The following is a 12,363-nucleotide window of genomic DNA, read 5'->3' as shown; positions in this document are numbered from 1 at the left end:
ACTGCTTTTCTTCAGACTCAATCCTCACCACAGTAACAGCAGCCTGACTGTGTCTTATAAAAAGGTGCCGAGGTAAAAAGAGCAGTGGTGCCTGAAAACTCAACATTACAAACAGTAAACATTAAAGGAATATCCAAATGAGTCAAATCAAGTAGATATCTTCCCACTTCAGTCTTTTAGTGCCAAAGTCTTTTTTTATCTATACTTCCACCATAGCTTAACACTATCCAAATAAATGTGGAAGATATCCACATGATATGACTAACTCAAATTGCTGAAGCCTCATATAAGCTTGAGATGGACTTAAATATCTACTTTTACACTGAGGGAGGCTTGTGGATTACTTCATTTACATTGTAAAGTGCATTATGAAGGGATCCATCTGAAGAGTAATGATTGTGGCAAGAAAATGTGTTAATGTTTATATGGGCACCTGGCTTTTGTTTTAACACAAATTAGAATAAAGTGTGAATCTATGCCTTAAAATTGCCTTCCTAATTTTTAAAAACTGCATTCAGTAACAGCCCGGCCAGGGGAATTTAAAATACAGACAAAAAAATACTTTCATTGTTGTTGTGAAATGCATTTTATTGTCACTGATGAATTTCTAGGTTTTGTTTTTATTTATGTATTTCATATGACAGACATGTTGGTTGTCAGACATTACATGCGACACACTGATGGCAGGATGGTCTAAGCTGGGAGACAGCAGTTAGCCGGGGGGCCACCCCATCGAGCGGCCACCCAGGACATGGATGTGGATGTGGTACACAGACTGGCCTCCGTCTGGCCCGTCATTGACGACAATCCTGTAACCTTTAGACAGGCCCGCCTGCGCGGCACACTTCTTTGCAACGATCATCATGTGACCCAACAACTAAGAGACAGAGACAGAATTAATGAATGTCACTGAGGTTAAAATATATACGTTTTCATAAGCATGTAACTCCTGAATTAAAAACACTTGAGTCATATGAGATTTTTTTAGAAAGAGCTCCATCTAGTGGTTACTGACAGAAAAATCACTGTTAGAAAGTCTAGTCACTGAAAAGATGCCATTTCCCAGTCTGTTATGAAATCTGGTAAAGAAGGTCAAACAATCATACTTACTGCGGCATCGCTCTCCTCTGCTTGTGACAGCTGAACAATTGGCTTTTTGGGGACGACAAGGATGTGAGTGGGAGCTTGAGGAGCTACATCATTGAAGGCGACGCACTGAAACATAAATGAACAAATTACAAAAAATAATAAAACAGTGTAGACAGCTATGGACCAGAAAATGAGTTACACTGCCTAAATAAATACTTCCATTTACTCGATTGTATTCTGCTCAAAAGATGCTGTCGACATCATGTACTGCACAATCTGTAAAAATAGACACCCTGCACCCATGCTGTTACAGCATGATGGGTAAACTTTAATGTAGTGGTGGAGGTTTTACAAAGAAACTATCTGTCTCAGCTAGATTTACCTTATAAATGATTGGTGATCACACATCTGCAGAAATAAGTGTCTCAATAAGATTTTACTTTTTTTCTAAAGCTGATTCTGGCCATTACTGACACCACACAGATAGCGAGTATTTATGCACATCTATGTCGTGTTTAATGTCTCAAAGGTGGCATACTGTATTTGTTTTTTGTACTTTTTAAAAAGACATATTTAAGACAACACAGCTTATTAGACAGTGAATAAGAAGCAGTCTACACATTTAGAAAACTTTTCTAGAAAGAGTGAGAGTCAAATGTGTGGTGACATAAACACAAAAGGAAGAGCCAGAGGGGGTAACTGTTTGACCCTCCGGACTGGCAGACTAGATTGAAAGCTCACACCCACCCAGTATCTGCATTGCACAAGCTAGTCTGTGCTTCGCTAAACTGGCAGTGGTTCAGGTCACTGTCAGGTAGGTGAGGCAGAGAGCCTTCATAAAGTGAAAGTTAAGTGATCCCAGTTATTCATCCCCACCATATAAAGTGTATGTTCATATTAAAACCAGAGTTTACTGTAATGTAAAAATTAAAATAATGATGATGACATCAGCTCTGTGTTTTTCACTGCAGGCATTTTCCTTTCCTCTTTTGAGCATTACTGTAGCGTTTTTTCATGGGCAACCATTCAAATCACACAAATCTATCTCTTTTTTTTTAAATGATCACAGCACCATCAGAATGCAGTAAAGCTTGTTTGACAGGTAGTCATTATTTTGCTTTAAATCATTATCCCTTAGAAGTCTTTCCAAGTTTACTTTCTGTCTGGCTATGACAGGCTGGAAACTGCTTCACATTTTTAAGATTGTATTTGTCATAAAAAGGGAAAAAAAGAAGAAAAAACAACAGCCAGGTGCCCATATTAACAATGAAAGAGGGTTTCCTCCTGTTTATACTGGGTGTTCAAATATCCCTTTCAAATGTGTTTTCAATGTAAGTGATTGGCAGACACACCGTTATTTGTCCACACCGTTATTTTGAGCAAAAATCCATTTTAAGGTTTATCTGAAGCTCATAGAGAGGTTCATAAATCTGAATTAGTCATATCAAGTGGATATCTGCCACATTCACAGTATTTTTAACCTCAAATTCTTTCTTTGTATTTCCCTGTTGAGCTGTGGTGGAAATATAGTAACAAAAAGAGGCACTAACATAGAAAGAGATCTTGATTTGACTCATTTGGACAGCTGAAGCTTCAGATTAGCTTCAAATACACCTTTAAAATATATTACTGCACAGAAAGAAAGAGTCATGTGGATTGTTGGTCCCCCATCACTTAATTGTAAGTGCATTATGAATGGATCTCCAAATGGCAAGTATGATGAAAGAATGATTACAGCAAGAAAAAACACGTGTGTCAGTGTTGACGTGGGCACCTGGCTGCTGCTTTTAAGACAGACTTGAACCACTGTGAACCTGTCCTTTAAAAGGCCGAATATACTTCAAAAATGCTGAGTTTTTTTTATCCAATCTACAGCAATAACACATACCTTCGCATAAATTATGGTGGCTACTTACAGAAATGCTTTAGAGTAACATTAGCATTAGCACATTGGACCATTGTCATGTTTTGGAGGAAAGCCAGCTATCTGTAGATGACATGTGCAAAGTAAATGTGACAACAGGAGTGACTTGCAGAGCACAAACTGAAGCTAGGCTGACTAACTAATTGATAGTACCCTTGCTCACATATTTAGTACAGTAAGGACTGAGGTAGGGGGGTCCTTCTGCAGAGCTACCTCACAGCTAATATAAGCTAACTACAGTGAGGTGGAGCAGGGTAACTTCTCAGCTGCCGCTTTTTACTAAAGAGAGGAAATGTTGAATGCATACCAGATCATCTTCATGGATGAAGGTGGCGGGAATCTCTTTGCGTACGATTTTCCCAAATATTGTGTCTCCGCCCGGCTTGGCAGCCTGAGCTTTGGCCGTCTCGTCAGCCATGTTGGCGCAGATGGAGCCTCCTGTCAATGTCTGCGCCGCTTGCCGCTTTAGGAGCTGCAGAACTGTACCGAGCGCTCATTTGCTACTCAAATACGTCATTTTCAAAGCCTGCGCTGTTTGGTCGTTTTGGTTCTTCCTCGCCTCCGAACAAGGAAGTGAACTCAAGGAGGCAAGATGGGGACGCGTTTGGAGGTTAGACTCATGGTTGACAACAATAACATTATTAAAACCGCGTTTCATTACAGAAATACATGCTTGCATTTTTAGGACATAAGTATGTGAGCTGTAAGTTAACTGTGTTTGTGTTTAAATGCAGGTTTTACGGGTGTTTAAAACCCTGCACAGAACCAGGACAGCTGTGTTTAAAGATGATCACAGAGCACTAACTGGTAAGTTATGTATCTGTGTCTTTTATTGTCAGCAGGAGAACAACATGTGTGTGTATTATCTGATAACCAACCAACACACATTAGTTAATTCATACTCTGCAGCATCAAATGCACAGAGGAGACAGGAATACTTCCATATGTTAAAGTACATACGTATTATGAGCTTGATGTAGTTAAGTATAGTAAAAGTAGTGTTTCATCCCTCTGACTGATATATTATTATATATGACATCATTACATTATTAATAGTGAAGTATCAGTGTTAGAGCAGCATGTTACTGTTGTAGCTGCTGGAGGAGGAGCTAGTTTGAACTAGCCTACTTTATATACAGTTAGCTAGTGTAGTCCAGTGGTTCCCAAACTACAGGTCGGGCCCCTCTAAAGGGTCACCAGGTCAATCTGAGGGGTTGTGATATGATTAATGATAGGTGAATGAAGAACAAGTTCTGATACACAAATCTGTTTTCAGTTTTGGATTTTTGGTGAAATATTGGAGCATTTGAACATGTATTGAAATGAAACCATGTGAGAAGTTTAGAAGGAAAATACAGTATTTTGGTAGAGCTGTTAACAATCATAGACATCTGAAATGTGACCCAGATTGCACACTGATGTCAGAGGCCCAAAAAAGTTGGAAACCAGTGATTTCATCTTTAACACTGTGTTGTATTTTAAAAGCTTGTTATATTATCCATTGTGTCAAATCTTCATCTGAAAAGTAACCAAAGCTGTCAAATAAATAGTGGAGAATAAAGTACAATATTTCCCTCTGAAATGTAGTGGAGTGGAAATATGAAGTAGCATCAAATGAAAATACTTGAGAACAGTACAAGTACCTCAAATGTGTACTTAAGTAAAGTATCAAATGAACTTTCCACCACTGCAAATGCATAACTATACGTTTTCTTCCATAAAGCTGCAAGATTAAAGATCAATGAGGAGTTCCGAAAAAACAAAAATGAAACATCGGAGGATAATATTAAGAAGGTACTGTGTCCATTTCTTATCTTATAGGTATGCTGCATCTATCTAACGATTATTTATTTTCATTCTGGATTAATCAACTTATCATTTTTGCTATAAAATGTCAGGAAATTGTGAAAAGTGTCCATGACAATTTCTTTGAACCTGAGGTGTCAAGTTTTTTGTTTTGCCCAATCAAGATATTCCGTTTTATGTCATGTATGACTCACAAAACCTTTAAATGTTCACTGTTTTCTTTTTCTTGTATTATCTTTCTGCTTTTACAGATGATCCAAATGAGCACAAGTGTGGAAACTGTTCTGAGACAGACTGTGTTGCAAGTGGAGCATGTAGGCGAAAATGAGCTCTGTGAGTGAATATTTTTCTTTTTTTAAGTAAAATGTACGCATAGAATATACAACAGGGGTCTCAGATCACATTTTAAAGATTTTAAGCAATGATTTTTCTCTCTTTTACACAGTGCTTCGGCCCAGAGAGAGTCTCCTTCTAGAAAATGTGCCCTACTGTGACCAGCCCAGGAAAAAGTCATGAAAGACCATGTGATTTCATCCAAAAAAAAGACTGTCATCCATTACCATCCATCTGCAATTGAACAATCTACCCAAAACCAACATTTCGAGTTGATCTGGGCCTTACGAACAAAGATCACGGCTACAAGGGAAAATGCCTGTTTTTCATTGACTGAAGATCTCATCTGTTTTGCTTTATGAAATCTGTGCTGTAAATTGGATGCCATAATTTCATGTACAGTGTCTCATTAAATGTAATTTAAATGTGTTTCCTATATTTGGAGGTTTTCTGCAAACTTTTTCAGTAGCTTATGATTCAACTGAACTAAGAGGGAAAATGTTGCTGTCATTGTATTCTGATTAAAGATAAACGTTTCCAGTGTGGAGCAGGGTTAATTTCTTGTTCAGACCACTTAACATCAAGAAGAAGAAGAATCAGAACATAACCAACTGCCACAAGAACATGATTTTAACAAGAAAAACAAGAAGAAAAATGAACATGAAGATTTTAATGTTGAGATAACCGAATTTGTAGAATAAAAGTACAATTATTGTTATTTTTCGGGTTGTTTCCAGCAGTTGTCCTGAGCAGTATTGTCATGGACTACTTATGGAAGAAATGTTTTGCGTTTCTTTTTAATCACACATCAAAATTGGGGGATTTTTTTTTTAATATGTCTGGAAGGGACTTTTGACACTGGATTACTCAAAAAGTTCACAGTAAAAATAGTTAATGTTTGTATATGTAGTTTAAGAAGTAGTTTCATTAACTACTTATGGAAGACAGTAAGAGGAGTTGATAGTATTTGTGCAAGTCATCTAACAAGTGATCATATCAGCAGAATAATGTACTGCTGAACTTATTACTGTACTTCTATAGTTAATTATTCCAAAATTACTAATTAATAGTATTCAATGCACCTTTACCATGTTGTTGATGTTGAAAATAGTAAAATGATCACTGATATAGACTGCTTAAATATAATCCCTATTGCGAGAACTTTATGATGACAAGCTTGTTCAAAAAAATAAAATAGGGTAGCCAAGCATATCCTTACTCCCCTTAAATGCAGCACAGTTAAAAAAAAAAACATGATAAACCTGCACCTACAAGCACACTACATTTCCCACAGTGCAATGAAGCAGTGACAGCGTCATCAGATTGCGCCGTTACTGTGGCAACGTTTGTGTCGGTTCTCTTCCTTTAGCTAGCTTTATCAACAGCGGGAGAGAAACATCACAAGTTATGCCTAAAATAAGGTGAGAATCAGTGTGTAGGTTCATTTTTGGTTGTTCCTAACGATATTACTGACACAAAAACGTAAAAAAGTGAAATGTGTCATCTTTGTCTTGTATTTTGTAAGCTCGGACACGCTATGGGAGCTGGCTGCAGCGGAGGTCCAGAATCGGGACACAGGAGGCGGAGAGGAGGACGGAGGAGAGACGGTCAGCGAGAGGAGCGTGTTTCTGATGGGAAGCAAGGCTGGAGTATGTTTACCGCCGTGCCAGACCATAGACAGTGCATGTAAAACCCCCCTTGTTTTGTTATGAGTAATGTGTTATTGCTAGTAAACTCACATTTGACTTTTTTTCAGGGTAAAACGTCCATTCTCCTCAGGTGTCTCGACAGGTGAGTGTGTGTGCAGTGTAGGAGCTCATCTGTCATCTCAAAACTTTCACAACAACAAACAAATCTGTCTTCCTAAAAAAAAACAAATCACACCTGCCTCTTAAACATCTTCTGCACACAGGTGAAAGTTAAAGGTCACCCAACATCACAACTTAGAATACTAGCCTACTAATTATCTATGATATATATTCATTTATTTATTTATTTCCAACCAGGGATGAACCACCAAAGCCCACTCTGGCTCTGGAGTACACTTTTGGCAGACGAGCCCGAGGACACAACACAGTAAGAAATGTATTACTTTTGTTAAGATGCCCACTAAAAATTGGAATGAAGCACTCTTTTATTTCATGGGACAAGTATATAGCATGAACCTATGCTGCATACCACAGCATTTATAGCCTAAGCCTGTCCCTAAACAGGCTTTTAAAATAGATAAAACTAAACTAAAATACATGTGAAACTGCATAAGTCTCAACAATACATATACATATATATACATTCACTGGCTTCTTTATTAGGTAGGTCATCACAGCTTCCAGTGCTCACAACACAATGCAGTACTGTCAGACATGGACCATGTGAAGCGACTTGGCTAAACCTATTATAGTAAATGCTGTAAAAATATAGAGTGTGTTTAATATGTACACATCCTTTAACCTTTAATAAGATGGTGTGATAATAGTCCGTTGGTTTCATGTTTCAGCCCAAAGACATCGCCCACATATGGGAGCTCGGAGGAGGGACCTCTTTGTCAGACTTAGTCCAAATTCCTATCACGCCCGTCAGCATCAGGTACACATATTCCTGAGATCTTGCTGTCTTTTAGTGTTTTATTTTCTGATTCCTGAAAAGTTTTTACATAAATGTTTTAGAATGAGGGGCAGTGTTTGACATGTTATCATTTGTGAATATTATATGTTTTCTATCAGAGTACTTTTAAATGAATATGATTTAAAGTGTCAAGTCAGTTAAATCAAAGAAAAGGGTATCTTCTTGATCTGAGCCTCAGTACTCTTTTCCCAGGGCCCTCTCTGTCATCCTCATTCTGGACCTGTCTAAACCCAACTCTCTATGGGGTACCATAGAAAAGCTGCTACAGGCTGCACAAGCTCAGGTGGAGAAAGTGACTTCTCAGGCTCAGCGAGCAGAAAAGGCCCAAACTGGAGCCAAACACCAGGCGTCTGTCCGCTCAGCAGCTCGTGTCTTACCTAAAGACTATCCTGTAAGACCTCAGCTCTTAACACTGGCCATCATACTCACGTGATCTTTGGTACAACATATAGTATTGCACATTTGAAAAAAGAAGCCAATGTTAAAATAGGATGTTAATAGATGGATTTGATGATGAAAGATTGTTATTTTTTTCTTTTTTCAACAGGACAGAGAACTGATCAGTCCCTTTCCTGTTTCTCTACTCATCATTGGCAGCAAGTATGACATCTTTCAGGTAAAACATATACTTCAACCTAGTTAGCTGCTTAAGATACATTTCATGACATAAATGTAATATTTTTATTTTAATGTGAACAACTTCAGACCTTTTTAGGCACAGAAGTTGTTAGAAGGTTTGATACTTTAAATTTACAGTAACATTGTGTGTTAAATACATAAATTCTATTACTGGAGTATATTACTGGCATCATTTGTGTAGCACATTTAGATTTAAAGTTTTCCATCTGTGTTGCAGGAGATGGACTCTGACAAGAAGAAAGTGGTTAGTAAAACACTGCGCTTTGTTGCCCACTACTACGCAGCCTCTCTCATTGTAAGTGTGCTTTTATTATACATACAACATATTCACCAACCCAAGATGAAAACATACTACTGTGAGCTTATTTTTCATGTTTTCATCTATCGATCCCTCCATTCTAACAGCTGTTGTCGTATTTGTTACTTCTTTTTTTCCCATTAGTTCACTAGCATCAAGTCGGAGAGTCTGTTATCAAAAACAAAGAGCTTCTTCTCACACCTGGCATTCGGTCTGGACAGAGGGTGAGGAGGATAACACATCAACAAGTAGTGGACAAGAACTGGGACTGGCGTAGTTGTTTTGTTAACACAAATATTTGTTAGATTTGCCTGTTATATTTCACACAACTTATTACTTCAGCTTTAACTGAATGTTTTTTGGCGTTTTTGCCTTTTGCCTCTATGGTTGTGATCAGGAAAACTGTGTCCCTTGACTCGACCAAGCCCCTCATCATTCCAGCAGGGTCCGACTCCTTCAGCCAAATAGGTGAGCACAGCACTGCTCTGTGGCCAAAAGCAGTACTGCATTTAAACTGAACTTTACTGTGTTGTGAGACGTGTATCTCATTTAGAGACACTTTCTGTTTTTACATTTATTGATGTAAACAGGATTATATGATATTCTGTTAAAAATAATATCCCTATTACTTCAGGGTCCCCTCCTGCTAATGATGTGGATATTACTTCTCTGCATGCCAAAAACCCAAAGGACCTCTGGAAGAAAGTCTACGAGCGTGTCTTCCCCCCAGAGGTAGTTCAATCACTTTCAGTATTGCAGTTTAGAACACATTTAGCCTCTTATTAAGAATAATTCTCTCTGTCTTTGCAGAGTAAAAATGAGCAGCAGGAACTGAAGGATCCCGCAAAGGACCCACAGTACAGTGAGCCTCAGATTGATGCCATGAGAACACAGAAAGATCAGGTAAAACAACATGACTAATGACATGCTTTTTGTTGTATTACTTTATTTTGTAGCAGCACAGAAGTTCATTATTAACTATGCCACTGTATTCAGTGTCATGACTTGGCAGTACAGTGAATAATCATGTTTCATCAGAAAATCCTGCTGTGAAGAGGAACAAGTATTATAGAGGACAGATGATCAAAACATTATAAGGGGAATGAAGGAGAGTTGTACTCAGGAGACAGTGCCATTTCTTTTCTTTAATAAGGAGACTAGATTTTATGGGAGGATAGACTGGGTGAAAGTTCAGGCTGGAATATGAAGTAGAATTTGCTTGTTTTTCCTCCTAACCATAAAACTTGTTGAAGGACATCTTAAACAAGGGCAATGCTCTGAAGTAACCCCGTTTCTCAGTTATGTAGTAGTGTTTCAGTTGTGTGTCATTAACAGGCTGTAAGTTTTCTCACAGTAATAAACTCAGAGATAAGTAGTCTCCCAGCTTGCCTGCCCGGGTGCCACTCTGGCACTTGAACTACAATAACCTGTCAGTCACACAACAAATCACACACTGTTATCTCTGACTGAATCTCACCTGATGTTGGTCATCTTGCTCTGCCATTGGACGGCACATAATGTGATGGGTCTGGGTAACCAATGAGAGAAATGGGTAAAAGGTTTATTCCAACAGAGTACATAGAATAAAGTAGAGTCCATGTGCATGTCGGTGCAATTTGTAAACTGATGCCAACTTTGTGTCCTCTTTCAAAGATTCTTCTGTCCATCTTGATTAGAAGATATTGTGTTGGCTCTGCAACATAAAACATACATAACCTGTTTTCCAAGTCACGACTCTTTTTCGTAATCTAAAAAGAATCTTAGCCATAACTCTTTATTTGACAGGCACAAATTTCATTAGTTGAGAGTATTGCAGGACTTTGATAATTTATAAATGTATACACCTACAGTATTAAAGATTTTAACCACAAGGTCACAACAATTTATCTGACTTTGCTTTGTATACCAAGTATAAGGTAAGGTAATGTATCTTTATGGATCCCCCTAGGGAGAAATTCAAAAACTTACACAAAATATTAAAAATAACTTGTAATATATAAAACTTTTAGATTTTAGGGAGACACTTACAAAGTGACACGACTAAGACTTGACTTTTGCCTTGCTAGCAGTTCTGTAAGGCTGCACTTAGGCACAGTGGTGCGTTACGCTAAATGCTTACATGTGCATGTAACAATGCAAATTGGATGTTTGGCAGGTATGTTTGCTAATTGGGATTATTTTGACTGATTTTTTGTTATTATTGTTATTATTATTATTATTGTGATATGATTTACAATATTAGAGGGAATTATCATGTCTACATCATTATTCTCATTCTCCTTGAAAAATATACTAAAATGAAAAAGTATTGGACACATTACAATTCTGAGCTGATCATTGCCTACATGAAACTAAATGATCACCACCACCAGACATTAGAATTCATCTTGAAGGGGACATACCAAATTTTGTGCCAATCCAGTCAATAGATGTTGAAACATTTTACAGAATAAGTGAAAAATTGACCTGGTGGTGGCACTAGAAGAAATGTCAGGGGGTCATCAAAATATTTAGGATTCAGACTCTGGGACCATGAATATCTGTTTAATGCCAATCCATCTAATGTTGGACATGTGTAAAAAGCTAAAATGTTAACCAGCCTGTGGGACTAGAGTAAAAGTTGGAGGATCACTGAGGACATAAGGATTCATCTTTTGGGGAACATAAATGTTGCTTGCATGGCTCACCCATAATAATATACATACAATAATTTTGATCAATAAGTTGACCTCAGGTCTCTACACTGAGAGCTTGAGGTAGGAGGAGCGGAAGAATTTAGCGCAGCTGTGGAAGCCTAATGATGCAAAAAGTAAAATGAGTCACACTAACAAATTATAACACAATTTATATGTTGTTCTACTGTATTTATGTGATACAAGATTTGTGCAATTTACTTTATTTCTGTGTTTTTTTATTAGCAATATGTTATAATTTGTGATAATTGGATACTTTATTTAATTTATATTTATATATTAGAATTGTTTCTACTCTTTATAATTTACTTTTTGGTATTTGTGATGGTATCTAACTTTTGTATTTATGATTGTTATTTCCACTAATACCAAAATTATCCATCTATAAAATATCTATATGGGAAACCTTTTACAGTGCTGCATACTGCATATGATAATTATATATTTAGAAAGTAGAACTAAAGGGATTCATTACAAGATGATTAGTTAAAACATTTCATTACAAGATGATTAGTTAAAACAATTCAAATAAAAAATATATTATATATAATAAAATATATTTCTTCATTGAAGTTTTCTTAAAAATATAGTTAAAATCTGGTCTCATCTCGATCTCGTGAACCCAATATCGTGTCTCGTCTCGTGAGCTGAGCTCAGTGTATCGTCACACCCCTAATGTTTGGAGTTATTGTATATACTGTAGTGTTCACTTAAATGTATCTCTCATTGCTGGGATTCCTGAGGAGGAGAACAAAACCTATTATACATCATGATAACTTTGCATTGTCTGCACTTGAAATTACTTCATTAATGAAAATACCCCCCCCCCCTCCCCCCCATCTGTCTGTCTGTCTTTGCTCTGCAGGAGTTGGAGCAGTATAAGAGGAATGCAGCAAAGTTATGGAAAGGACTGGAGCTGGAGACATGAGATATAATTAGCTTTATTGTCACATTAA

At 37.4% G+C, this 12,363-nt stretch overlaps 3 protein-coding genes across 3 annotated transcripts; 2 read left to right on the top strand and 1 right to left on the bottom strand.

Moving 5' to 3' along the window:
* Positions 1–573: 573 nt before the first annotated feature.
* hint1 (histidine triad nucleotide binding protein 1) lies at positions 574–3,491 on the bottom strand. The gene is made up of 3 exons (XM_053332910.1): positions 3,321–3,491; positions 1,111–1,215; positions 574–877 (listed from the first exon to the last, which is right to left on the bottom strand). The coding sequence occupies exons 1-3, from the start codon at positions 3,429–3,431 to the stop codon at positions 713–715; spliced, it is 381 nt and encodes a 126-aa protein (XP_053188885.1). The 5' UTR covers positions 3,432–3,491; the 3' UTR covers positions 574–712.
* Positions 3,492–3,594: 103 nt separating this feature from the next.
* lyrm7 (LYR motif containing 7) lies at positions 3,595–5,748 on the top strand. Its single transcript, XM_053333105.1, has 5 exons — positions 3,595–3,623; positions 3,748–3,820; positions 4,737–4,807; positions 5,071–5,152; positions 5,265–5,748. Exons 1-5 carry the CDS (start codon positions 3,606–3,608, stop codon positions 5,333–5,335), a joined length of 315 nt encoding a protein of 104 aa, XP_053189080.1. The 5' UTR covers positions 3,595–3,605; the 3' UTR covers positions 5,336–5,748.
* A 763-nt stretch (positions 5,749–6,511) lies between these two features.
* On the top strand, positions 6,512–12,358 carry dync2li1 (dynein, cytoplasmic 2, light intermediate chain 1). The gene is made up of 13 exons (XM_053332483.1): positions 6,512–6,573; positions 6,678–6,801; positions 6,909–6,943; positions 7,159–7,228; positions 7,650–7,738; positions 7,970–8,168; positions 8,325–8,393; positions 8,634–8,711; positions 8,859–8,938; positions 9,112–9,182; positions 9,349–9,446; positions 9,525–9,617; positions 12,273–12,358. The coding sequence occupies exons 1-13, from the start codon at positions 6,560–6,562 to the stop codon at positions 12,333–12,335; spliced, it is 1,083 nt and encodes a 360-aa protein (XP_053188458.1). The 5' UTR covers positions 6,512–6,559; the 3' UTR covers positions 12,336–12,358.
* The last annotated feature ends 5 nt before the right edge of the window (positions 12,359–12,363 follow it).

The sequence above is a fragment of the Scomber japonicus genome, chromosome 14 (assembly GCF_027409825.1).
Source record: "Scomber japonicus isolate fScoJap1 chromosome 14, fScoJap1.pri, whole genome shotgun sequence".
NCBI lineage: Eukaryota > Metazoa > Chordata > Actinopteri > Scombriformes > Scombridae > Scomber > Scomber japonicus.
Note: the sequence above shows the minus strand (reverse complement) of the source record. Positions and strands in the feature narration are given on the sequence as shown.